At 54.3% G+C, this 24,952-nt stretch overlaps 11 protein-coding genes across 11 annotated transcripts; 6 read left to right on the top strand and 5 right to left on the bottom strand.

The window, feature by feature from the left end:
• Positions 1 to 115: 115 nt before the first annotated feature.
• Positions 116 to 1,192, top strand: BKA78DRAFT_314111 (uncharacterized protein). Its single transcript, XM_066888441.1, has 3 exons — positions 116 to 531; positions 610 to 805; positions 863 to 1,192. The coding sequence occupies exons 1-2, from the start codon at positions 178 to 180 to the stop codon at positions 796 to 798; spliced, it is 543 nt and encodes a 180-aa protein (XP_066744266.1). The 5' UTR covers positions 116 to 177; the 3' UTR covers positions 799 to 805; positions 863 to 1,192.
• A 293-nt stretch (positions 1,193 to 1,485) lies between these two features.
• On the bottom strand, positions 1,486 to 2,960 carry BKA78DRAFT_314114 (uncharacterized protein). The gene is made up of 2 exons (XM_066888442.1): positions 1,775 to 2,960; positions 1,486 to 1,715 (listed from the first exon to the last, which is right to left on the bottom strand). The coding sequence occupies exons 1-2, from the start codon at positions 2,488 to 2,490 to the stop codon at positions 1,670 to 1,672; spliced, it is 762 nt and encodes a 253-aa protein (XP_066744267.1). The 5' UTR covers positions 2,491 to 2,960; the 3' UTR covers positions 1,486 to 1,669.
• A 37-nt stretch (positions 2,961 to 2,997) lies between these two features.
• On the top strand, positions 2,998 to 4,607 carry BKA78DRAFT_251364 (Alpha/Beta hydrolase protein; the record flags this gene model as incomplete). The annotated part of the gene is made up of 3 exons (XM_066884646.1): positions 2,998 to 3,391; positions 3,679 to 4,045; positions 4,115 to 4,607. The coding sequence occupies 3 exons, from the start codon at positions 2,998 to 3,000 to the stop codon at positions 4,605 to 4,607; spliced, it is 1,254 nt and encodes a 417-aa protein (XP_066744268.1).
• Positions 4,608 to 5,159: 552 nt separating this feature from the next.
• Positions 5,160 to 5,903, top strand: BKA78DRAFT_295524 (uncharacterized protein; the record flags this gene model as incomplete). Its single annotated transcript, XM_066886491.1, has 1 exon — positions 5,160 to 5,903. The coding sequence occupies one exon, from the start codon at positions 5,160 to 5,162 to the stop codon at positions 5,901 to 5,903; it is 744 nt and encodes a 247-aa protein (XP_066744269.1).
• Positions 5,904 to 7,450: 1,547 nt separating this feature from the next.
• On the bottom strand, positions 7,451 to 7,711 carry BKA78DRAFT_352754 (uncharacterized protein; the record flags this gene model as incomplete). Its single annotated transcript, XM_066891413.1, has 2 exons — positions 7,451 to 7,530; positions 7,588 to 7,711. The coding sequence occupies 2 exons, from the start codon at positions 7,709 to 7,711 to the stop codon at positions 7,451 to 7,453; spliced, it is 204 nt and encodes a 67-aa protein (XP_066744270.1).
• A 288-nt stretch (positions 7,712 to 7,999) lies between these two features.
• Positions 8,000 to 8,804, bottom strand: BKA78DRAFT_379710 (uncharacterized protein). Its single transcript, XM_066892951.1, has 4 exons — positions 8,595 to 8,804; positions 8,469 to 8,529; positions 8,280 to 8,405; positions 8,000 to 8,205 (listed from the first exon to the last, which is right to left on the bottom strand). The coding sequence occupies exons 2-4, from the start codon at positions 8,482 to 8,484 to the stop codon at positions 8,126 to 8,128; spliced, it is 222 nt and encodes a 73-aa protein (XP_066744271.1). The 5' UTR covers positions 8,485 to 8,529; positions 8,595 to 8,804; the 3' UTR covers positions 8,000 to 8,125.
• A 22-nt stretch (positions 8,805 to 8,826) lies between these two features.
• BKA78DRAFT_379711 (MFS multidrug transporter) lies at positions 8,827 to 11,264 on the bottom strand. The gene is made up of 5 exons (XM_066892952.1): positions 10,772 to 11,264; positions 10,703 to 10,724; positions 10,581 to 10,654; positions 10,188 to 10,532; positions 8,827 to 10,136 (listed from the first exon to the last, which is right to left on the bottom strand). The coding sequence occupies exons 1-5, from the start codon at positions 10,978 to 10,980 to the stop codon at positions 9,071 to 9,073; spliced, it is 1,716 nt and encodes a 571-aa protein (XP_066744272.1). The 5' UTR covers positions 10,981 to 11,264; the 3' UTR covers positions 8,827 to 9,070.
• Positions 11,265 to 12,419: 1,155 nt separating this feature from the next.
• BKA78DRAFT_295527 (pyridoxal-dependent decarboxylase) lies at positions 12,420 to 13,875 on the top strand (the record flags this gene model as incomplete). The annotated part of the gene is made up of 3 exons (XM_066886492.1): positions 12,420 to 12,684; positions 12,744 to 13,703; positions 13,754 to 13,875. 3 exons carry the CDS (start codon positions 12,420 to 12,422, stop codon positions 13,873 to 13,875), a joined length of 1,347 nt encoding a protein of 448 aa, XP_066744273.1.
• A 542-nt stretch (positions 13,876 to 14,417) lies between these two features.
• Positions 14,418 to 16,027, top strand: BKA78DRAFT_314122 (uncharacterized protein). Its single transcript, XM_066888443.1, has one exon. It carries the CDS (start codon positions 14,693 to 14,695, stop codon positions 15,830 to 15,832), a length of 1,140 nt encoding a protein of 379 aa, XP_066744274.1. The 5' UTR covers positions 14,418 to 14,692; the 3' UTR covers positions 15,833 to 16,027.
• A 2,151-nt stretch (positions 16,028 to 18,178) lies between these two features.
• On the top strand, positions 18,179 to 19,772 carry BKA78DRAFT_370030 (uncharacterized protein). Its single transcript, XM_066892671.1, has one exon. It carries the CDS (start codon positions 18,370 to 18,372, stop codon positions 19,675 to 19,677), a length of 1,308 nt encoding a protein of 435 aa, XP_066744275.1. The 5' UTR covers positions 18,179 to 18,369; the 3' UTR covers positions 19,678 to 19,772.
• Positions 19,773 to 20,690: 918 nt separating this feature from the next.
• On the bottom strand, positions 20,691 to 24,329 carry BKA78DRAFT_251859 (uncharacterized protein; the record flags this gene model as incomplete). The annotated part of the gene is made up of 3 exons (XM_066884684.1): positions 20,691 to 20,912; positions 20,964 to 23,874; positions 24,133 to 24,329. 3 exons carry the CDS (start codon positions 24,327 to 24,329, stop codon positions 20,691 to 20,693), a joined length of 3,330 nt encoding a protein of 1,109 aa, XP_066744276.1.
• Between the last annotated feature and the right edge of the window lie 623 nt (positions 24,330 to 24,952).

Raw genomic sequence — 24,952 nt, forward strand, 5'->3', positions numbered from 1 at the left:
CTCAGGGGTTGAGTACAGTGAGGTGTGAGAGTGTTTTTCGCTGCCTGACCCGCTCAAGGGCCAGAGCGACTGATCTCAGGCTTCTGCCTATCATTCGCCAAATCTCAACATTGTCGTCGAGGGTATCCTGCAAGATGGACCACTCGTTTTAGCTGTGATCTGCAATTGCTTAACAGAATGGTGTTACTCGCTAGTCAAGACGCCACACACATCACTGCTTCCCAGCCCAAGGGGACGGACAGGCATGCAAAGGAAGTTTTCGGAGCCATCCGAAGTCAGATGGCGACAGAGGTTGCTCCAAAGGCCGTAGCGGCTTGTTCGGTTAGCCCGGGAGTAGATCATGTCCTCTCTGGCACATCGACGGCCTTCGGAGGCTTTTTGACAGTGGTTTTGACAGTGACCAAACCATTTCCACGGAGGCCGAAGTTGGAAGGATGTTTCCCAGTAAAGGCGCTTGAGTGGTTTGCATCGTGTGAAGCCCAAGGCGGCGTTGAAATAAGAATGGAAGGACCGATACGACCCTCAGGTCGACTAGGAGTTGTAGTGATTTAGCAACGTTACCATTGGCAGTGCCTTCCATGCCCATTCGAGAAGGTTATTGCTGATTACCTCTTTCAATTGTGCGTAGCTTTTAGGCCGATGACGTCGTGGCTCTCGGCAGTCAGGCAAGCAACCACCATGCTAGCAGGGGGAATTTTGTATCGAGTCGTAGGCTGTCCGACGAATCGCCTCATTGCCAATCTTGGTGTATTGCATTTCGGACGGTCTTCCTCGTTGGCCAACGAAAAGGTCCGATGAGCGAATGCTTTAGCACAACAGTCTTTAGCATAAAGTTCGGGGTGCAGTGAAGATGAGATCATACAAAGTAAAATAGAAACATCTGAGTGTCGATCTCCCCAACACTATGCTCCAGAAGCTGAGCACATCCCCGCCGCGGTCACTGCGGGCTCTGTTTGCCGTTAGCACCGACCTATTCACAAAAGTGTTGTGGGAGCTCGCCTGATGAATCCGCCTTGTCTGTAGGGCCGGGTTTTGGCATGAGCAATTCTCAGCTCGTATAACCACTGGCCCAGCTTACAGTTGCCCATTTCCGCAAGGGGACGACAGCTCTTCTGTCGCAGACTACTTGGAGGAGATCAAAGGTGATTCTTCAGCAATACTCTCATGCGAACTTCCTCTGTACTGATTCCAGTCAGCAGTCCTGTGTAGATTACGAACGCCTTCCACATTCTGTCCGAGTCGCGCAAAGACGCCGGACAACGAGCGAGCCCTGTTGGAATGCGACGTTGATTGATAGCCACAACAGGTCTTCAAATGACTTTGGGTTGGCGATGGACTCCATGGCCTCGCAATGCACAAGCACCGAGGGCCCTGCGAAGATTTCAAAGAGCAAAGACATTGTGTCTTCCGCCAAGGTGACCACGTCTTCGAGCTCATTGGAGCGCATCAATACAAGATGATCTTCATGACAACCAAGCTTTCCATGACCCTGAATGTTGACTGCAAGGACTGAGCCTGACCACGCCGTGAAGACTCAAAGACAGCTGGATCTCTCTGAGCTATTCGGGGTTCCATGAATATGTTCAGCGACATTTCAAGAGATGACATAAGTCGAGCAGTCTTTTCTGGGAAAGGTCTGGGCGATGCAAAAAGGCGATGAGGGCGTGCGTCAGATACCTCGCCAAATAAGCGCCAGAGCTTCACAGATGTGCTGACTTTGCCGTTGTCAGCTTACATGGGCGCAACGAATCTCCGGTTTGAGTCGGGTCCCCACCTCAGCAGTTGTTCAAGACAGGGGCGAAAGGCCTGTCTTGCCTTCAAATTCAGTGTCTCCTTTGGTGTAAGACCCTGTTCGAGCATTTGCACTCCGCATCCTCTTGGCCAGCATGACGTTCTACTTCGACGACGACCTCTCGGCGCAGGACGCCGACAGCGTATTGAAAAGAGACATTTCTGCCCAAGAATCACAATCCGGATTTTCCACCAGCGACATCGATAGCCTTGAAAAAACTCGGCCCAAATCAAGGAAGAAGCTGTGCAAAAACCAAGCTCGCTACAAGACACCAAAGTTGTGTGCGACATGGTTCTGCGGAGAAAGCCTGCCTGCCGACACAGCTTGCAGGCCTTGCAAAACGATAATAGCGGGTAGCCAGGCGAGATCCGTTTCTTGCAAAGCACAGCCAATATCACCCTTGCCGAGACGCCACTCTGGAGCATCTGTCTGAGCGGCGATGGTAACCGGACTTTTGAAAGGAGCTGCAACATTTCTCGAAAAAGCAAGAAACGGGCGGGCCCCTTTGGACATCTTGATATTCTCGGTGTTGGAAGCGCTCTGAATCCAGCAGCTGTTAGGGATCCATCGTCTTTGCACGTCCGACCCAACGGCACTCCCGACAGCATTCGACCGGCCTTCATTCTTCCCCCATCACCTCTGTGTTGCCTCCTGACGGCGCGAGGGTTCCCTGTATGCGCAGCTCCAGAGGGATCCATGCCTGAATATAGTCAGGGACGACAAGGAGTAGCGTTGGCATCTGGCGGAGAACCAGCTGGTGCACGTGGTGGGAATCTTCGCTTTGGCAATTAGTTCAGCCCGGAAAGTGGCTCGATCATGTCGAATATCATCTCAATTTGTATTTTTTCATGATGAGCGTTTGCCGCCTTGCTCGGGATGAACTACTCGGATGAATGGCCAGGGTAGAGCGTTTGTTGAGGTTGGAAAGGTGGCCAATCAAACAGCAGGAGGGCGGCGTCCGGTGCTGCTGTCAAACCGTCCAATGGAACAGTCATGGTCTTGAGTGCTTCGGTGAATATGGTGCCAATGACAGGGGAAGGGTTGAGCAGAGGTTGAGAAAGTCGACGTTGTTTTGCTGGACCGAGCGCGCTATCCCTGCGTAGCGGCAGCCCGCGTGGTTGCTGCAAGCGATTACCGACAGCCGAAGGGCGACTCTCTGCACCGCAACTGCTTTCTCAACACACAATCTCTGCATCTCGTCAGCGATGGGATCCTTGGTAGACCTGTTGTGCAAGCCGATATGGCACAACAGGTCGCTTGCTTTGCAAACTGCACTTTTTGCCGCCTCGGGCACAGCTCTTTATCTTGTCATTAAGCGCATCCCCGCCTCGCAGAGTCAGTCGCGTGTCTTTCCATCTCCCCGAGAAACGGTCCTCCCTACGCTTTCCGCTGCTGAAGTAGAGGACTTGCCATACCCCCCAGACGCGCAGTTTGGAGCACGGGATGTCGCGACCCCTTATGGATCTCTGCGAGTGTATGAATGGGGCCCAGAGAATGGAGAGAAGGTTCTGCTGCTTCATGGAATAAGCACGCCATCAATAGCTCTGAATGGCGTAGCAACTGAATTGGTGAAACAAGGAAGGCGGGTGATGCTCTTCGGTAAGTCAGAAGCTTGAAAGCCAAGCCTCTCCTACCTGACAAAGGCCTGGGTTTCGTACTGCGGAGTCGTCTGCGGTGATGATGGTTGTCTCGCCCAAAAAGTAGGTTTGAATCAAATGGGATGGATCCTCGGGGACCGCCGAGCCTGGTGGAATATTATGTCGTCGATGATGTCGTCGATCGTGGTGTCCGCGCGACGTGTCGCCCACATGAACGTCAATGGTGGAGCAATGGGCGACATCTTTCATCTCCTACCAAGCCTCGAGCGTGTGCCTAACGCTCCTCAGATTTCTTCGGCCGCGGATACTCTGATGCACCAAAAGATCTCCCACATGACTCCCGGCTCTATGCGACACAAATATTCCTGGCTCTTCAGTCTTCGCCCCTCCCATGGACCGGTGAAAATGCGTTCTCCATCGTTGGATATTCACTGGGGGGTGCTGTTGCGGCCGACTTTGCCTCCTGGTTCAGCGATCTGGTATCTTCCCTGGTCTTGATTGCACCCGGCGGAATCATCCGGAAGGCCAACATCTCCTGGAAGAGCAAACTTCTGTACAACAGTAGCAGCGTGCTACCAACCCGACTCTTAAACTCGCTGGTCCATGGAAAGCTCTACACTCCCTCAGATACTGGTAGTGGCACCCAGAAATCGATGTCCAGGTCCAAGATTTCTGCTGAGCATTCTGCACAAGCAGAAGCTGGAAAGCTCTTTCAGAGCCAAAGGCCATTGTCCGCACCTGATTCCAGCCCCGGTATCCAAGGTCGCCGTGGGAGCATGATGTCTGATGCAACGCAACTTGTGCCAGGGAGGCCCAACGCGACGGCTGCCAATGCTGTGAATTGGCAATTGCGCTTCCACTCTGGATTCATTCCGTCTTTTGTCAGCAGCATTCTACATGCTCCGATTTACGAGTGCCATGAGCGCTGGAAAGAGCTTGGATGTCGTTTGAGGGAGAAAAAGGCGCAGAAGTTGAAAGCGGCAACGCAGAGACCGGCGAGAGGACGACAGGTGTTGATTTTGCTGGGATCGCAAGATCCAATCATTCTGAAGGATGAGCTGCTAGAGGATGCGCAGAACACGCTTGGCACAGACATCTTCGAGGCGGTGGTCCTAGAAGCAGGCCATGAGCTTCCAATCAGTATGCCGGAGGATGTTGTGGCGGCCATGTCCAGGTTCTGGGGCGACGAGGCGGAGGCGATGGATGAGATGGCCTGAAGACCAGCAGCAGCTCCCTGTCTTCATCAGTCAAACTGATCCTGTTGCGAAATGGGCCTACCGCCTATGATGTTCGGCCCAAGACTTGCCCAACTGTGGCAGTATGGAAGAAGTCGAAGATGGGCACGAGTCTTTGGAAGGGGAGCTGATTGAGACACGCCGGATGATTGCCCGGCCAGCAAGAGAGGTTCGTGGTTCTGGACGCATTTGCCGGAATCAATCATCTTCCATTGTTTTGCTCTGTGTGTCGCTCACGACATCTGGGCATGGTTTTTCTCGCTTGCGCATTTTTCCAGTAAAGCCCAAATCTTGGTGCATGCCCTCTACCGACACGCCTCCCTCCTCTCTTCTCCTTAAGCTGCTTCGGGCGAATCAACACCACAGAGGTCCAGATTCGGTCACCGCCTTTGGCACTACTTCTGTGACTTCGAAGGCCGCCCACAACGTCAACCTTTCATCCTCCACACGACCTCGTTCTGACCTTCCGAGCGATCGCCTCCCTTTCTGCTCACGTCAATTTTTCCACAACAGCTACTACGAAGCACTTTAAACATGTCTTCCTCCGAGTTCAACCTCAACCCGCTTGCGATGCCATTTGTCCCGGCTCAGCAGGACGAAGATCATGTCGCCTCACCCACTGCCGACACGCAGAGGCAGTCTTCGGCTGGACGCAACTATGAGGCCGAGAACTGTCGCTACATCCCCTACGAAGGCGTCTGGCCCAGCAGCGACGCTCTCGAGCCTTTCCCTTACTACGTCGACCCCATCTCCGGCATCGCCTACATTTCCGACCCTCCCGCTCCCAGGCGCGAGGACGCTGAGAACGCCACTCCCCTCGTCGACATCTGCAACGTTCTGCGCCTGCCCCTCAACTTGAAGTTGGTCCTCGTCTACAAGATCACCAGCGTCAAGCCCTACCGCGTCCAGACCACGACCCTTCCCGTTCTTTCCGACTCCAGCCCCTTCGACATCGAGGGAAAGGTCTTCGAGATCATCCGCGAGGACATGAAGGAGGCGATCAAGAAGGACGAGATCCCCTTCAAGGACAGGAACGCCTTCGGTTGTGGCCGTGTCGATTTCAAGGCCAAAGTCCTCAAGCAAGGCGCCGATCCCCGTCTGCCCATTCACATCAGCTACCTCGACCCCAACGCCAAGCTCTGGTACGCCTTGCGTCCTGAGATCCGCGAGAAGCTGGCACGTAGCGAGGAGGTCGAGGACCGTGAAGTTACTCTCAGGGTCACCGTCACCGTCTTCGAGGGTTTCCCCATCCGTCGTCTCTTCGGCTACAACGCTTGAGCACACACTCACAATGAACCGACACCATGAATGGGCAGAAATCGGCCTGGTGTGATGGAAACTTGGGGAGGTCTATGGAAGGTGGAAACGTCAAAGGTGGAAAAGTCCGATTGCTCCCCGACACCTCTCGGTTTGGCTGAAATCCAAGCCATACCCCGATCAGGAGTCTAGCTGAATAGGGAAATGACCACTACTTTCTGGTCCAAAACACTAAGCTCCACGTGCCTGTGATCTCATGCCCTGCTTCGTGAATGCCCCTTGTTGTCATCCAAGTCGATGTCCTTTGACGCGCGCCTGATCACTCCCCATACGCTCGAAGAATGCCTCAGACACTTAGAGCCCCCAGAGTGTTTTGCGATGCAGACCAAGGCAATTTTGAAATTCGACAGGGCACATACCATGGATTCAATCACTCGAGACGCCTGTGAGAATGCAAACGTGATTTCTATCCAAGTGAACGCCCTACTTCCCTACTCAATATCTACAAAACCTTCATGTCCGACACACGCGCTCCTCAGTCTCCAGGCTCCTGCTACCCCTCAAAACCAGGAAAGATCAGATTTTGTGCCGCGAGCTTCCAAAATTTGCTGCCTCCATTCATCATCAGTACTCAATTTGTTTGCTGGCGCGCACGACCGATGCTGCACATACGCTTAGGCTCCAGAAACATCCAGCATTCGATGATCTCTTCTTATTCAAGTCCAAGCGAGTGGCAGTAGTCGCACCTTACCGGCGGTATCGGTGGCGGAAGAATCCTCTGCTCGGGTGGTAAGGACATCTCTTTGCGCCATTAGCATTCTTCGATGCCAGTGCCTTGGGATGTGCAAGCATACGTTCTAGATAAAACATCTCTAGCACGCGGGTGCCCATCGACATGTCTTCTTCGCTCACTATCCGCGTAGATCGAGTCAGCAACCATATTCTGCGCTCCGTACAGGCCTTTGCGCGTACTCGTTAGATCCATCGCGTGCTGGTAGAGATGCCTGCAGCCAGCCACCCACTTGCAGAAAGCCTTCATCTCGTCGAGACTTGGCCTCGGACGGTCATCTATGACGTAACTCATGAATGGGTCGGTAGTCTTGAGGCTTGTAGTACGCTTGCTGAGACTTTGGTAAGTCGGCATGTCTGGATGGCTTCTTGGGGCGTGTAAATTTATCCTTGATCTGAGGATGCTGGCGGTCTGAATGTTGTTGATGCGTGATGAGCGATGTTGCGGATGGGACGCTGTCAAGTGGAGGTCGGAGCACCCAGAGCCGCAGCTTCCTTTGAGTCCTTGTATGCGTGGCTTCTCTCGACGACTTCCAAAAAAGCCAGCAGCGAGCAGGAATGGCTCGTTCTTCAAGGTAGGAAGGTGCTGAACAACTCAAGAATCTTGGAAGATGCATCTAGTGAGAATGTGCGAGATCCGCAACTTCTTCGGTGTGCACCGTCAAACTTCAGGATATCAACCATGGAATCAATAGAGCTGAAAAGGAGAGACTCTTGTGCTTCATTCCTATCATATCTCCTGCCTGAACGACGACCCGTTGATGATTTCCATAGCCTCCTCATCTTTTCTTCTCGAAAAGACCATCTTTCTCGAATGCCTCGAGAATCAATTTTCCTTCCTCGTATCCATCTGGAGTCGCTGCACAAATTGACAATCAGCCACATCCTTGCTTGTTCGCAACCCGCAAAGACATACGCTTCAGGCCATATGAGAGGAGGAAGTTGTGATAGCTGCCCCACCCATCCTTGATGAACCGGTTCTGGCTAGGCTTCTCGTCCTTGGGCTTCTCGTCTCCTTGAGAGTTTGCTTTCGGAGGCATTTTGAAACGTCGGGAAGGCTTCAGAGAGCGTTGTCCGGTTTTGTGGAGGCGTTTGACAGGGCGATTTGAAGTAGATGTGGTGTGGTGGTGAGGGGAGGGCTGGAAGAGGCTGCGTAGGAGTTGTCATGTTATTGGCAGAACCAGCATGGGCCCCTTAGCTCAAACCGGAACTCGTTGAGGAAGGAGGAATCGGGCTGCGGACCCCGCCATTTGTCGCCATTGCGCGTACCAAATTCTGAGGTCTCACCATTCGTAGCAACCGCAAAACACAAAATTTGAAAGAGGCCTCGAAAGCTTCTCATTTGATGTCTCTACACCACCCAAGAAACAGTCCGTCAATGTCCGGCTTCAGACATTCGTTCCTGCTAGGCCCTCAAATGCATCCACAGACCTCATACCCCATCCGCAGTCCTCCTACTTCTTCTTCTCAAAAGCACCCTTCTTCTCGAACTCAGCCAAGATGCGATTGCCCTCCTCGATGTCGGAAGGCTCCACTGGAAAAGCATACCGTAGTCAGCACAACGCACCGTGTCCACCAACTCCCACGCAGATAAAACAAGGTACTTACTCTTCAAGCCGTAGGAGTGCTGAAAGTTCTCGCGAGTGCCCCAGCTCTCCTTGATGAAGGCGCTCTGGCTAGGCTTGGAGCTGCTGCCGCTGTTGCCAAACTTGCCGGAGTTGGTGTTGGACGAGTCTGCAGTGGTTAGCCCGCCTTCTTGGCTTTCAGGTCGGAAAAGGCAAGAGGATTTTTGCTCACTGTTGTTCTGAGGCATACTTTCTGTCTTCTCAAGTCGAAAATTCGGTTTGTGTCAAAGTTTCTATGAAGAGGGGTAAGTTGAGGAAGTACAGGAGGACGCTGTAGACGTCAAAGTGAGCTTCATACTGAGCTTTAAATAGTCATGGGTGAAGGGCTTCCACGTGGGCTTGCTGTGACCGGCAAGATGATTGTCTCAATCAGGCCCAAGAAGTATGCCTCGTGCCGGCAAGCAGTGCATGAGGGCACACCTAGAAAGTTTGCGCGTGAGGGCTTGGGCGAGAAAATACCCAAATGAGTGTATGGCCAAAGTCATATTTGTGGCAATCAAACATCAACTTTGCAGCACCATTTGTCCACCCTGGTTGTAAAGCTTCCATGTCGTGATACAAAGCGGTTGAATAACCTGCCCACCGGAGAGCTTGGCAACGTATAGTACACGACATTCATTGATGAAGTTGGAAGAGATTCAAGCAACGCCTGGAATCAGTGCGCCCGCTGTCCGTGATGAGAGTCCATGCCCAAACCAACCACCCAAACAATCAAATGCGTTGCTTCAGACACCAACAATTTTCAGGAGGGCATAGACGCCGGCTTGCCCAGAATCAGACCACCCTTGCAATCAAAACCTTCTCCTGACTGTTTGCTGAGGCAGCAACTAGCTGCACCTCCTCGACAGGGAGCAGAAGTGCCTCGCTCTTGGACACCTCTGAACCCGTGCCAGGCTTCACCACCGACACGCTCCCCAGGACCACGACTCCTTTATCGCTGCTGCCCCTTTTACTGCCAAGGCTCAGCTCGCTCATCTCGGCGCTGTATCGTGCAAACTTGCTGCGCTCCCGAAGATGCTTGCCCCATCTAAGCAGAATGAGGGGTGAAATGCAGAACAGGGTCGTAATGGCGGCGAAGACGGAGCAGGCAGCGTTGCTTCCAATTTTCTCAAACATGCGGCCGGTGAAAAGCGGGAACACGGCCGCGAGGATCGATCGCAACATGCTGAGCGAGGAGAATGCCGACGCCGCATACATTTCGTACGAATCTGCAATGTAGCCCGCGAGCACGGCGTCGAGGTCGTTGGTCGCAAAGCCGACAGGGATCAGCGCTAGCATGGAGACTGCCCACGACACGTGAGGGACCAGGGGCGGGATTGTCCAAGCAAAAATCCAGAGACCGGCGGCGAGTGCAGGTACAGCTATCGCAAAGGATTTGATCTTGGCTTCTGGTGTAATCGGAATGCCCTCTTTCTCGTATCGGCGGAACCGGCGCACGTCGAGTACACGCGCAGGTATGCAAAAGAAGAGGCCGATGGCGAGGGGCACAAAAGCAAGCGATGCCGTCTTTTCGTCAAAGCCGAATGAGCGGTAGACGATATCGAGGCCTTCGGTAAGACCGAAAATCATGCCAAAAGCAATGGCGTTCAGGGCCGAGCAGAGAATGACGATGGGTTCAGTGAAGAGGAGACGTAGGGGACGCCACAGTGTTTCGGTGAAGAAGTCGACGGTCGAGTGGATTGCATCTGGATTGTGGATTTGAAGAGCCGTGTTGCCTGTCATCTTGAGGATGATGGCATGCTTCTGTTGGAGGAGGTACGTTGGGCGAGATTCCCTGAGAAACAGAGAGAAGAAGAAACAAATACCCATGACGATGGTTGTTGTATAGTACACCCAACGCCTAAAGTGAAGTCAGCAGCAGATTCAAGACACCAGGAACCTCGCATCTTACCATCCCAAGTATGTTACAACATGAGCCGAGTAGATGGGCCCCAGCATCAAACCAAGACTCCCAGCTGTTGTCCAGGCAAACACGCCCCAGATGCGATGCTCCGGGCTGTAGACGTCTTCCAGACTTCCAGGTCCCACCGTCGATGTTATTGAGCCCACCACTCCAGACAGGATACGACCGATGATGACTGCGGCAAGGGCTCCCGGTGCCTTTGGAGGGACGGCCGCCACCAAGGCATGGAATATGCAGTCTCCCAAGACACCAGCAGCATATGTTGCTTTTCGTCCGAATGTCTCTGAAATCGGTGGCAGGAAGACGCTTCCAACACCCTCGCCTATCAAATATCTGTCCCATGTCAGTGCCGAAGACGAGGGCAAGGCCTGAGTAACTCACGCAGAGGTAAATGTAAAGTATCCAAGGGGCTTGCTGATATGATATTCATGAATAGCGTCTTGGGCAACGGCAGTCTAAAGAAAATCAGTTATGCCCGGAGGATGCTTCGCGCCTGAACGTACACCAGTGGTAGTCATTGCGCACCTGCGATTGTGAGCCAAGATCCAAGCATGTCAAGGTTGTCAACATACTGAAACATCTCCACAAACATAACGAAACCAATGTCGAAGCATTTTCGTTTCCAATTCCAATTGCGCGGATGTTGTTTGCTGTCCACTTGCCAGCGAAGGTAAGAGTCCGATCCTAGCTCGAGGCCGTGCTCGTCAAGAAGTTCGTCCAGAGTACTTGAGCTGTCGTTTATGTTGACAGTCGTGTGATGTAAATCTTTTTCCTGATCCATGATTGAAGAATAACGTGTATCTGTACCACTTCATCAACAAAGACTATTCGGATTCTGTGTTTTTACAGTGACAGATGAATAGGAGAAAGGACGGGTGGATCCACTGTGCAATTGGTACTTCCAAATCAGCTATTTGGGGTGGCTCGACTGGCCTTGATGCGGCTGCTCAATGGACTAAAGAGGTCCTGGCCAGGCTGTGCGATCGGCCGAGGACCGGTGTGCAAGCAAAACGCAATCCTGTCATCTGGGCTGGGACGGCTGATCTCCAGCAAGTTGAACCCGCCTTGTCCATGTAGTTGGTTGAACAGGGTAAGTGGCTGGTCCAAAGACCGGGCCGTAGACCTGCCGTTTTCATGTGGCATAGCCTGGAGTTGGGTAGCGTTAACGTTGACATGACAAAACTTCAGACCTGCTTTTGGCTCGCGTCTAGAATGCAAGTCAAAGCGTGACCCGTATTTGATGTGCGTCAGGGAGCTTTGGACAGTTGTGAAGGGCGACCAAGTCCTCTTTTCTGGCGATGGAAAGGTGGATGAGAAGAGCACATCAAAGGTTTCGGAGATCAAAACGCAATTGACGGGGATCATGTTGCAAAACACAGTCGATGTGGTCGTCGACAACCCACGAGGTCCATGATGCAGGCAACGGGTGTGCCATGCAGGCCAAGGCGCCATAGCGTGTACTCCTGAATAAAGTGTTTTGATGGCGGACGATTCCGCAGTGCATCGCAGTACCCGGTTCGAGGCGGAACGGTAGCTGAGGGATTTCTGATGGTGAAGGCGAAGCAGGCTAGCGACAGGCCCGCAGCACGCCGGCCGAACCACATTTGGAGACCAAAGTCGCTACCTCGCGCCTCTCACCGCTGATGCGGGTGATTGCCGTGAGCCGCAAAGCTTGTCTTCATCTCTCTTGGCACCATATCACCACGGACCCTGCAGCTTGTTTAGAGCCGACAATGCACGAACACCGCTTGCGCCGCATCAAGCATAGCGTCCGTTTGCTGTGGGAAGCTCACGACCGTCTCGCCACGCGTAATTCGTCACCAGTCGCGACCTATGTGTCAACCCATGGTTTTGCGGGGTTTTCAGCCTCTTCGCCGACCTCACGGAAAGCGTAGCCGTTGTCCGTGGAGATTGTCTTCACCTACTCGCCTCGCTCGGGGGCAACATTGCCTTTTGAGTGCTGGTTGAGCGATATTTCGTCATGGTGCGCTTACGGTTGTGAAACACAACAGCCTTTGCCAGAGCAAAAAACGAAAAGATTGACCTGAAACTGACGGATTCGTGACCGTAAGCAGAACCAATAAAAGCCATGTTGGATGCCCAGAGGGAAAAGCAACTCATCTTTCAATCCGCTGTCTTTTTAATATCCCAAAACAACATCCACTCTCCACTCTCCAGATTTCCAAAAAAAGTTTTGCAGCGTTCAATAATTCCAACATCATGGCTCCTGGAGTAGCATCTCTTCCATCGTCTGCGACGAGTTTTTTCGAGCGGGAGAAGGTCCGCAACCAGCAGGTGACCAAGCCTCGGCTCCACAGTGCAGAGCGGTTGGTCCTCGAGGCGTTGCACAAGAGAATCCAGAGCATCGATCTTGAAACCAGCAGGCCTGGAGAAGATGATCCCTTCTTCGTTGCAGATATCGGAGAGATACACCGCCTTCACAGAGAGTGGACAAGGCAGTTGGACCGCGTGACGCCCTTTTTTGGTAAGTAGTGACCGAATTCCAGGCTCCTGGCTGCGTTAACGCTTGCGTCTGTCCCGTAGCGGTCAAGTGCAACCCGAATCCAGTGGTGCTTCGTTTGCTGGCCGCACTTGGAACAGGCTTCGACTGCGCCTCAGTAACGGAGATTCGCACCATCTTGTCCATGGGCGTTGACCCCTCTCGGATCGTTTTCGCCAACCCCTGCAAGATCATGTCTGCCATCAAGTACGCGCGGGAACAAGGCGTTTCAAAAATGACATTCGATAGCGCGGAAGAGCTGCACAAGATCAAGCAGATCTTTCCCGAGGCGCAGTTATTTCTCCGGATCGTGGCATGCGATCCTTCTGCGCTGTGCCAGCTTAGCGAGAAATTTGGAGCGCGCGTCGAGGCAACGGAAAAGCTTTTGAAGCTGGCCAAGTCGCTTGAGCTGGACGTGGTTGGAGTGAGCTTCCATGTGGGCAGCGGCGGCAAGGATCCCACGGCCTTTTCTCGAGCGGTACACGATGCAAGCATTGTCCTCGGCCAGGCTGAGCAGTTGGGGTTCCGGGTACACACGCTCGACATTGGCGGCGGGTTCAGCGCCGGCCCGCTGTTTGCAGAGACGGCTGGGATCATCAACGCAGCCTTGGACAAATACGTCTCGCGCGACATCCGCGTCATCGCCGAGCCTGGTCGCTACATGGTGAACAGCGCCTTCACAGCTGCGGCCACGGTGATAGCCAAGCGAGGGAGCGATCCGCACGGAACTGAGTCGAACAACCTCAAGACGACGATGCTGTACATCAACGATGGCACCTACGGAAGCCACTACAACTCCCTCTGCGAAGTTCCAGCAGTGCCAAAAGTTTTCCGAAGAGCGAACTGCACAATCCTGGAAGACAGATGGGGTATCGAGTTGGCTCCTATGCAAGAGTACAGCATCTGGGGTCCGACGTGCGACAGTGTTGACTGCGTGAATCCTACGTGCCGCCTTCCCGGAAATCTAGAGATTGGAGACTGGATCTATTATCGCGGCATGGGGGGTGAGTCTTTTGATGATTCCCAGCATGCCAAAGCGCTGACCGTCTTATAGCCTACACAACGTGCACTGCTTCCGGATTCAATGGCTTCACGTCGCATCTTGATGTCCTTTACGTCTGCTCCGAACCTCTTGCATCAGCCCTCTTGGAAGATTTCGACTGTGTCTCTTCTTAGCGGATCCTGGGGGCCGTCGATGCCTGGGAAAAATTGATGCGATCCTGAGGCATTTCTCCGTAAAGCATGGATGTTGGCTGCTTTTCGAGGCAGAGTTCTGGCGTGTGTAAATGGATGGGCATCATCGGAGTTGTGAGATCAGGCGGGGTAAAATCATTGCCTGTCTTCAAAAATAGAATTGTTCTTGTTCCTGGAAAATGTGAACAACCGAGGTCACTGGAGTGTGATACGACGCGTTGCTTGCCATGCGAGCGGACAGACGAAGAGTCTATGTGAATGGCATTCTTTTCGGACATCTCAGAGTTACATCGAATAGGCTGCTAGGTCATTGCGCGATGCTTGATGAGGGGAATGCTGACAGACGTCCGGAACCTCGAGGAAGTGCCTCCGCTTTTCGGACCGCGGCCAGCGATCTAGAGGCAGCCGGAGCTAGCGAGCATTACCATGCGTCGATATGGTTCTCGAAGATCGTGGTGCTCAGCAACGAAGCGGACAAGCCGTAGACGAGTGCGGCGGCAAAGGTGCGACAGAAGCGCGGATGGTGATGACTTTGCTGGATTGGTGCTCAGGAAAGGAAGACGCGTTGTCTTGGCCGACGCGCTTTGACGCCGGGCGTTAGGTAAGCGGAAAGTCACGTGATAAAGAGGTGTTAATCGACCCGACCTTCGGCAGTGATGGTTCTCGCATTTGCCGTGCTCCAGTTCTTCCGTCCTGCCGCGCTGTTGAGTGTGGGGCTGTATCCTGTTCAAACTCAAAAAGCCCTTCTCCCAATGAAAAATGGCTTCAATTCTACATCTTCACCATCGTCAAATCAATCATGCTTCCTACCGGTGTATACAGAGCTGACCACGTCGGGTCGTGGCTGCGACCTAAGCCCGTTCTGGAGGCGCGTCAGAAATTCGCCGACAAGGAAATCACCGCGGAAGAGCTGAGTCAGGTCGAGGACAAGTGGATTGAGGATGTCGTGTCCAAGCAAATCCAAAACGGCCTGCGGTCCATCACCGACGGCGAGTTTCGCAGGGCTTACTTCCACTTGGATTTCCTGCAACAGCTCGACGGTGTCACCGTCAAGGGTCACATCAAGAGCAGCGATGAGATTAAGAGGGGCATGAAGGGCCCTCCTTCTCTTAGCGTCACTGGCAAGCTTGGTCATTCCAAGCCTGTCCAGGTTAACGACTTCAAATTCCTTGAGCAAGCCATTGCAAAGAACCAGCCTGCCGGCGCTACGACCAAGGTGGCCATTCCCTCCCCGACCATGGTCCACTTCCGCGGCGGCCGTGCCTCCATCGACATCGCCTCGTACCCGGACCTCGACATCTTTTTCGATGATCTTGCCCGAGTTTACCAACAGGAGCTCCAAGATTTGTACGACGCAGGTTGCCGCTTCGTACAACTGGATGACACCAACCTCGCCTACCTGTGCGACCCCCAGATGAGGGAACAAGCTGCTCAGCGCAACGAGGACGTTAACGCACTTCCCAAGAAATACGCAGAGCTGATCAACGCCGCAATCAGCAAGCGTCCTTCTGACATGACCATTGGCATCCACTTGTGCCGCGGCAACTACCAATCCCAGTGGTTCGCTAGTGGAGGTTACGAGCCCGTTGCGGAGGTGTTGTTCAAGGACCTCAACGTCGACGCCTACTTCCTGGAGTACGACGATGCCCGCTCTGGCGACTTTTCGCCACTCCGTTTCCTGCCGGAACACAAGGTCGTCGTTCTCGGTGTCATGTCATCCAAGACGGCCGAGCTTGACGACAAGGAGACCATCATCAAGCGCCTCCACGAGGCTGCCAAGTACTGTCCCCGTGGCCTCGACCAGCTCTGCCTTAGCCACCAGTGCGGCTTCAGCTCCACCATGGAGGGCAACATGCTCTCTGAGGAGGACCAATGGGCAAAGGTCCGCCTGGAGGTCGAAATCGCCAAGCAGGTCTGGGGCGAGGATCTCTCGCAGTAAATCATTGCGTTTCAAAAGCACAAAAAGCGGCAACAGGAGTTTGGGGTTTGAAGAGCGCGAACGAAGAGTTCAACATTATACCCAGCGGCCAGCAAAAGTTTCAACGACTTTTCATGTTTACGATATCCCGAATCAACTTCGAGGTCAACATCATCGGCCGTAGTTAGTTACGAATGAGCAGAGGAGTTTCAAAAAGTTGCGTGCGCATGCTTGCAAAGTCTTCCAAAATGGCCAGCCGCTTTCTTACAATCTGCCCTCTTTCTGGACGATTTTCAATCTTGCCTATGCGACATGTCGTCGAGATAAACTTGCGGTAATCGTCTTTCAGCCGCACTAGCTCCCCTGACGCGACCGACGAATCATCTACCTGGACAGCATAAGAAGTTCTTGAATCAGGTCACCGGATCTGAAGTTTCCTTCTGCATTTGCTTTCGTCTACTAATTATCACATCATCAGGCAGCGCAGGGCAATCTTCACCGCTTCGCGTTGAGTCTTGACGCAGCATCATCCAGATTTCTGACGATTGCTAGATATAAAGTACTCTGCAGCGCCACACGGCTAGACCTACCAATTTCGGAGAAAGCACTTTCCTTTCTGGCAGGTCCAAGCAGCATCGCGTCTACTTTTGGGAAAACTTCGACTTGAAGCATTTCCGCGGAACTTTTTCGTTCCCGAGCAGTCAAGCCCCTCACAGTATGGCCTGAGCTACTCTGGAGATTTCAAGACAAGTAGACTGACATGTAGCTTTAGACTGGAGGTTCAGGACCGCACATTGCGGGCTTTTGTGTGGATCAAACCATCAAACCCCGCGCAGACAACACACTCAAGTGCATGTCTTCTCCTCGACCATTGACACTGCAGGGCCTAAACCATTAAGTGGGAATGTATGTTGAAAGCACTGTTCCCAGTTCAGCTCCATTGAGACAATTACCATACCAACGAGTGGCTGGCGGGCGAGAAGACTCTAAACAACCGGCCTCGTATCATTTCGTACGAACAGACGAACAAAATTGGCGAACTGACCATAGGAATCCCGTCCTCTGCGAGGAAAGACGAGACGGTTTCGCCAAAATCAAGGAAATTACAGGAGAATGGCCACCGCACCGCTGTTCTCCGTCCAAAATTGCAAGTTAATCGCGGGGAAGCCGCAAAGTCGAACCACGTCGACGACCAACGGCCAACTTATACAACTTGCTACTAAAAGAGCCCGTTTCCGTCCATGCACGCACGTCACGCATACAATTACCTTATCTGGCGAGCAGAAACGTAGCGCGGCTGTTGTCCAAGCAATGCGCAGGCGCTACGGCATCTACGGCAAGCAGACAGACAGACAGGACAGACAGCTCGGCGAGGAGGAGGGGCAGGCGGCGAGCGGCACGCAAGACAAGCGACAGCTACTGCACGGTGTCGCAAAACAGCCTCGCATTGCAGCAAGTAGGTGCTGGTGTGATGGATGGCGGCGGGGCGCGCTGCTCCTGCTGCTGCGTCGACGGGATCCTGACGGGCGGCATCTCGGGTTGGACGGCTCTTAGAGCGATCCTGCTCGCGTCACTGCTGCTGTCGTAGTCGTGGTCACCTGTATTCTCTCTATCTGATCCAGATTAGATGTGCAGACATGGTGGAATTGGCAGTGCAGAGATGGCTGAACACTTCGTCTTGTCGTGACGGGATCGCAGGATAGGACTGCAGGAGTCGGAGCAGAAGGTAGATCTGGCTGTGGTACAGTCATGTTAAGTTCCTCGTCGTTCTTGTTTTTCTTCGCTATCCTCATTGGCAGTTGCCTGTCCTATATCCCCTACCGAGAAATCACCCTCGTTTGATACCTTTCGCTCCTAATCAAATTCTAGGATTTCTCGCACAGCAGCCACCAAGAAAGAGAAAGAGCCATGCATACGATACGGTCTGCGATACCTGTGCGTGAGCACTGAGAAGTTTGGTGCAATTCGTTTGGTCGAGGAAAGCCGCGTCGCAACTTCCCTTTCTGGCAGTGCCTTCTTTGGGGAATCGCAGCGCACGCACCTTCCATCTCACATCCATCCGGATGCGCAACCTATTCGCCTCAATACCAACCGACTCTCTCTCTCTCTCTTTTCTTCTTTCCAACGAAGCTCCTCCCTCTCTCTACATGGCTGGTTTTTCTACATGGCTGGTTTTTGCCACATGCTCTCGCCCTCATCAATCAACAGCTGCACCTCTGGGCTACAGCGCCTTTTCGCGTTCCGCGACACCAAATCGCACGCCTTCCAAGCCCTCTCTCTCGCTCTGGAGACCAGTTCAGTCGCTCAGGCCCTCACTCTCTTGACACCACTCCCACATGGCAAAGCTTGGCTGGCGGGCAAGGCTGAGGAACGCTCGAGCGAAAAGGCCGAATGAGCCCGAGAGATGGGTACTTCAACTCCATCGCCGCCCCTCCCCTCTTCTCCGGCGGTCCTTGCTTACACGCAGAAAAGCCAGCGAAGAGGAAAAACACGTCGAGACCCGGCAGGCGTAAGAGGTACCGCTTAGCACAGGAGGAGAACCCCGACGAGCCAGAGAAATGGCCTTCAAAGAAGAAGAACGCCCTTGCCCGCAAGCTCGCATCGCACGCCGCCTCAGTAGGACCAGCGAAGCGGAATCCTACGCGAAGAGCACGCTCAACTCGGTCTTCGCGGACGAGTCGCAAAGTGAGAGCGACTCCGAGAGCGACAATTCCAGCCCCGAAAACGAGAACCACCGCCGCGATGCCGAGCTCGCGGACAGCGGTCCCAATTTTGACGACGATGACGACGCGGCTCCCCCAGGAGTCTTCGAATACCTTGAACAGAGCGCCGACGTTGCAGCAACAGCAACAGCAACAAGCCCAACAACAGCCCCAGTTCAAAGTTACAACAAGAACAGCAGCGGCCAATGGGAATGCGCCACTTGTGGCCAGAAGTTCGGTCGGAAATTTCACCTGAAGCGGCACCTCACCTCCCGTTCGTGCTACTCCCTGTTAGGTATTTGTAGTTCATACGTTACTTACACTCGGCCAGATATCGGAAACCGACCATTCCAATGTGGCATTTGTTCAGCGACCTTTGCCAGGTCTGACGTCCTTGCCAAACACCGACAAACCCATCTGGTGCAGCCAGAGAAGAACGAGTCGCAAGAGACCTTCGAGGAACAGCCTCCAGCTCTGCCAAAAGCGACTCCACCATCACCACGCGTAGCGCAAACAGCTGACGAGCTAAGCTTTTGCCTCGAAATAGCCAGGGAATCCTCGAACCACGGCACCCACTCAGAGATCGTCAAGGGCGTGAAAAGACAGACTGATCAGGACGAAAAACGACGGCAGGAACGTGAAAAGGGTGTCACCATGGGCCTGAGGCTGCAAGCTGGACTCGTCCCCCAGCGCACTTTCATCTGGATTCGAGCAACTTATGAGAAACAGTATGCTGGCCAGCAAGTGTCCTGGAACCCCACTTCAAATCCATGCGCCATCGTCCGTGCCAACATGGCAATCATCGATCAAGTCCCAGAGGGCGGCCACCTCTTCATTTTTGTGAGAAGCACGTCAGGCCTGTCCCTGGATCGCTGCAGCTTTAAGGGCTTCGTCGAAGTTGTGTCACAAAAACTTGACAACTTCACCATGGGTTTTCCCGCTATCACTTTGGCGGACTTCACGCAACATACGCGCTGGTTACCTTTTCCCGGGCTGGGACTTGTAATTATATTTCCAAAGAGGGAGCTGTGTGCCTTTTTCCTCGAGGATCAGCCGAACGCAGACATTGAGGCGTTTATTGACATTCTGGAAAGGGAGGACTACATTCGGGTCCACAAGCGCAAATGGTTGACGGGGAGAATCGTGTTGCCGCAAGAGGAGTAGGACTCTGCCAGATGGGTGAATCTTTCTGTTTGAGGAACCACAGTAGGTGGCTGCAGAAATATTTTGATCTGGAAGTGGTGTTCGAGGAGAGTGTCCTGAAGTTGATTGCTCTTTGAGAAAATGTTTCAAGGCGAAAGCATGGGTTTTGGGGCTACTTTAACAGGAACTTTCCGCGAGAAATTGCCGGACTTCAAAGCATCTGATTGAAGACATTCGGGTTGAGAACATAGCTACAGGGAGCATTCGAGCACATGTACTGCCTTGGAGTTGCCGCTTCTTTTGCAACCCCCCGTGAATTGGTAGTGAGTAGTTTCCTGAAAGGCCGAAGTATCCAATCCAACCCAAAGCCCCACCTGCACTGTCCTGCCCCGTCCTGATCCGTCCGTCTATGCCAAAACGCCGTCAAAGCTAACTGATTCGATGGGAGATGTGGGATGGAAGGAGAATGCAAAAAGAAGAAACGGAGACGAGATGGGATGTACGAAAGAGAGAGGAGACGACCGCAAAACACACCTGACGTAGCGGCACTCATCTCGTCGTGTGTACACGCCCCGCAGCACAAAAGAGACAGCCAGAGATCTCAAGGCAACCGACTGAAGAAGCGGATTATTGATTCAATCAAGATGATGATGAGAGAGTGAGAAGATAGATGAGAGAGAGAGAGAGCGATGCAATCACCCAAGCACCTAAAAGAAATCTCCCCCCTTCCTTCCTTCCCCTCACTCTTACTTACATCTTCATCTCTGTCTGTCCTTGCCTTACATCCGTCCGTCCAACCAGTCCAGGGCCAAAGCCCGAATACCAAGCCGGAACCCATACCGCCGTCCGTCCGTCCATCCATCCATCCATTCATCCATTCATCCATTCATCCCATTATGTGCTGCGCTGCGGCATACATATCGCACCATCATGCAAGCAAGCACTCCATGGCAAAACGTCGATGCGATACGAAAATGGCAACACTTCTGCATCCTCATGCCGAACCTATCTACAAACGACCCCTCCCCATCCGCTCAAACGCGATCGCCAGCAAAATCCCACACCTCGCAGTCGTCCTCAAAGAAGCCCTCTTCGACATCGGCACCGCTGGCACCACCCGCGCCGTCATCGAGCGGATTGCGGCGCAGCCGGCGGCGGCGCGTCGTGACGACGACCTGCTCGACCTCCTCCTCGCCCTCGCGGAGCGCAAAGTCGCTGACCATGGCGCCCCCGGGCCCACCCGCGCCGGGGCGGCCCTCGGCGTCGGCGAGGTCGAGGGCGAGGAGGTCGTCGGCGAGCGGGTCCACGTCGTCCGAGGCGTGCGACGAGGGGAGCGAGACCTTGAGGGCGGGGATGTCGGCGCCAAAGACCCACGGGCCGGCGTCGTCGAAGTGGTGCAGGGCGGCCGCGGCGGTGAAGGTCGAGGGGGCCTCGGTGATGGGGACGCCCTCGCTGTCATCGTAGTGATGATGATGCTCGGGGATTGGGGGGACGTTGTTGATGAAGAGGTCGATGCGGCGGTCGGTGTGGAAGGGCTGGTAGGGCGTGTTGGTTTCGATTTCGGCCGTGGCCAGCGGGTGGACCAGCAGCTTGCGGTTCTGCTTGCGACGGACGAGCGGAGCGCGCGGCACCCAGTACGATTCTTGTATCTTTTCGGTGCCGGGGAATGGTGCCGACTCTTCTCCTGGCCGGGAATGGATGTAAGCCATGACGGCAGGTGCGACGGGCATGTCTCGAATGGTGGGCAGACTGTACTCGACAATCTTTTGCTTTGTGATGCGAGTCTGCGGCCTTCCATTCTTGCTCCGGACTTCTTCGAATCGGACCTTGTAAATGGTCAAGAGGCCTCCGGCGACGAGAGCAATGCGCGGGTCCCTGTGCTTATGGCTGTAGAGCCAGCGGACAGAGCTGGAACTGACGCCGTTGACCAGTGATGGTAACTGGAGTTTGTTGTCGCCTGCATGCTTGAGATTGCTGGCAGCGCCTCCAATAGACTTTCCAATGCCAGCAGCGACGGCCTTGCCGCCTTTGGCACCGGCCGCGGGTGTCATGGCGAATCCACCCAGGCTAAAGCCAGTTCCTCCACTGGAGCTGCGGTTGCGAACCGAAGTGAAGAAGGGCTTGGCTTTGCCTGTAATGTTTTGTGCAGCAGATCCTATGATGCCGGCACCCTTTGCGCTTGCGCTCTCTGGGGCAGTCTCAGTGGTCTTTGGTGGGTCTGGCTTGCGGGCTCTCCTTGGAGGCGGCCATTGAAAGGCCGATGCAGGCATGGGATACATGTGGACTGTCCCCTTGTCCGTAAGGATTGCAAGCCGCCTGGCACTTGGTGCCGACCAGGCCACGTCGATGATGTTGGCAATGGTCATGCGCGTAAACTTGGCCACTTGACGGACGTGCGACTGAGCCGACCGGTTTCCTCGAGTACTGCGGGAGCTCGTGTGGTGCATGCAGTTGAGATCCCACACAAACTGGTTGTCGCCCTTTTTGCTAAAGGTCATCAACATGAGGCCGCTAGGGGAAAACGACAAAAAGCTGCAGCCCAAAGGAGCGGCAAAGGTCGTAAGCGGCTGCAGAGCCGACCTGTTGCGCGACGTCTCTGCGTCTGCCAGTTTCTGCAAGTCGATGATCGATACCATCGAGGGCTCGCTGGCTGCGACGGAGTTGTTGTGGCCATGCGTAGGGGGGAAATATGCTTGACCTTGGCCGTCAGTCTGGACAATGTCATTGGGAGCTTCAGGGGTTGGCTTGTTCCAGTAGGCCTTCCAAGCCTGCATTCCGGTGCTTGCAGCCCATTGCATGCCTTTCATGGCTTGCTGAGCAACCTCTCGGGATGCATTCTTGAAAAAACCGTCTTCTGGAGCATCCACTTGGCAGTTGGGAGACGGCGGCGGAGGAGGGGCGTGAGTCGCGATTCCTGGTGGTTTCGGGTACGTAGGCGAAAATAAGGGAGCGCCATTCAAGGAGTAAAGATTCGAGGATGCCGGAGGAACAACGGCAATCCAACGCTCGCTCAAGGAAAAGAGCGGATATCCGTATTGACCCGGGCTCTCCACCTCGAGGCTGTTGATCTCGGTCGAGCTCGACGTACTTGGTACAGGGGTATGGTCGCGTATCTGTACAGTGGTCCAAATCTTTCCGATGCACCTGAATGCTTCAGGCTGAGCCTCGTCTTTCTTGGGGGTAAACAGAAAGACTTCTCCGCTACAGCCAGAAGCCACGACGACAAACTTTCCATTCGCGTCGATGCGGAGATCTCCAGATGGCGGTGGTGGGCGGAACATGGGGCTTTGCAAAGAACTCGAGCACGCTACAGGAGGTGCTTTGTACAACGTGGCGACGTGTTGGCCCTTTTTCAGAGACCATACTTCGACGGTGGTTTGGTAGTGCGTCACGTCAGCAATCATGTTGTCGCCAGCTACTGAGGCAGGCCGAGTTGGTGGGCTTGACGAGCCATCATTCTCATCGGTATTACCACCAGAAGACGAGCCGCTCGAATGGCGGGTATCCTTGATGCCTTCCACCACCGGTCCGTGAATGATGAGAGCCACCAGAGGACGGTCTTCAGCGCATGGATCCGAACCATGTCCCCAGGGGAGAATCTTTGCGCCAATGACCGCCCCTCTTAGTCCCTCGACCCTTCCCAAGACATTCATGTGTTGCGCTCCAACATCATAGACGTCCAGACCTCCCTCGTATCCAACCAAGAGAGCATTCTGTCCAACGCGCAAAGAGGGCTTGTCTCCGGCGGCATCCAGAGAATCGAATCCACAAAAGTAGCCATTGCTCCCGGGCGCAAGGTCATTCTGCGGGGCATCCAGTCCAAAATCAACATCCGGAAGGCCGTAGTAGTGCGACTGAGGCTGGTGGGGCAGCGGTGGTTGTTGGTGGGAGAACATGGAGGCGCGTCTGTCCCGCGGAGGGGACTGCTGCGGGGACCCCTGTAACCTGCCGCCGAAGCTTGGGTAGTGATTGGGGTGACTCATGGGGCGTCCGCCAAGGCTGGGTGGGGAGTTGGAAATGCCAAAGTTTTGACCTGGAGAACCGCTCACGCTCCTCCCATTGGGGTGAGGTTGGCCGGCGAAGAATGGAAGCGACTTGGTCCACTCGCTGGTGTAATGCGCGGCAGTTGAGGTGGTATTGCCAAAGGCTTGAATGATGGGGGACGTGGCCGGATTGGGGGACGCTGGGTAGCGAGCAATGTTCTGAGGTGATTTTGTTCTGGCAATGTGTAAGCGACTTGTACGGAGCTCCGACATGAGGCTGTGAAGATTGCGGAAAGGGTGATGGTGAGGAATGGCGATCTTCCACGTTCAGCCACGCGCTTGTCCGGTCCTTGGAGGCGCCAACGGCCCCTGACCTAGCAGCTTGATCATGGCAAACACAAACAACAACACGCAATATGGCATCATGACAATTGACAAGGCTCAAACATGCAGATGAGACTGGTTGACGGCGTTGGGCGCCAGGGCGACTCACTGTCGTGGGTATATTCGCGTAACTCTCTCCCCATAGCGATCTCTTCGCCCAAATTCATACTTGGATATATTCCGCCCGCGCACCTGCAAGTTGTTGTCCACAGCTCTTGATCGGTTCCGCTGGTGCTGGTACAGGTATCCGATGCTTATAGGTGGGGGGTTCGTCAGGACAGGCGCGTTCTCGGGCGATGAGGACATGAAATGGGCTTGGAAAGACGGCGACGAGGAGAGGGCAGTTGGAGCGAGCAGCGAGAGTACCGCAGAAGATGATGGTCTGTCGGCACAGGCTGCTACGCTGCGAGAAGTGGTGTTTCCGGTTGGACGCGGGGGACGTGGCGGAAGACGTCACAGCGGTGAGACCGGGGGGACGACGGACTGAGGTCACTCGGCCCGTGATGGGAGCGTGTGTCGCTTGCCGCGCGTGCCGAAGGGCGATGGCGGCAGGTGGACAGCGAGTGTTCTCAGGCGTCGGAGTGGTGTTGATGGCCAGGTATGTAGCGTAGCGGTGCGATAGGGCGCGGGTTCGGTCAGGTAAGGACGGGCAGCAAGAGGGTGCAGATGGTGGGTCGCGGGCGATTGGGAGAGGCTGGCAGCGTGGTGTCGTTGGAGAAGAAGGCCAGCTATTCGCGGGGTATGAAATTGGGATGTAGCAAAGTGTTGGGCGCGGTGCAGTTGTTGAGAGAGTACCTATGCAAAGTGGCAGGGAGGAGAGAGAGTTGATAGGACCTGATGGTCACCTTCAGTCGGCTGCGCACTGACGGAGACGCGGGGTGCCCCGCGGGAGGGGGAATCCAGGCCGATTGTCTGCTTTCGTGCATTCC

This window comes from Phyllosticta capitalensis (genome assembly GCF_038381095.1).
Source record: "Phyllosticta capitalensis strain CBS 128856 chromosome Unknown BKA78scaffold_5, whole genome shotgun sequence".
NCBI classification, from domain to species: domain Eukaryota; kingdom Fungi; phylum Ascomycota; class Dothideomycetes; order Botryosphaeriales; family Phyllostictaceae; genus Phyllosticta; species Phyllosticta capitalensis.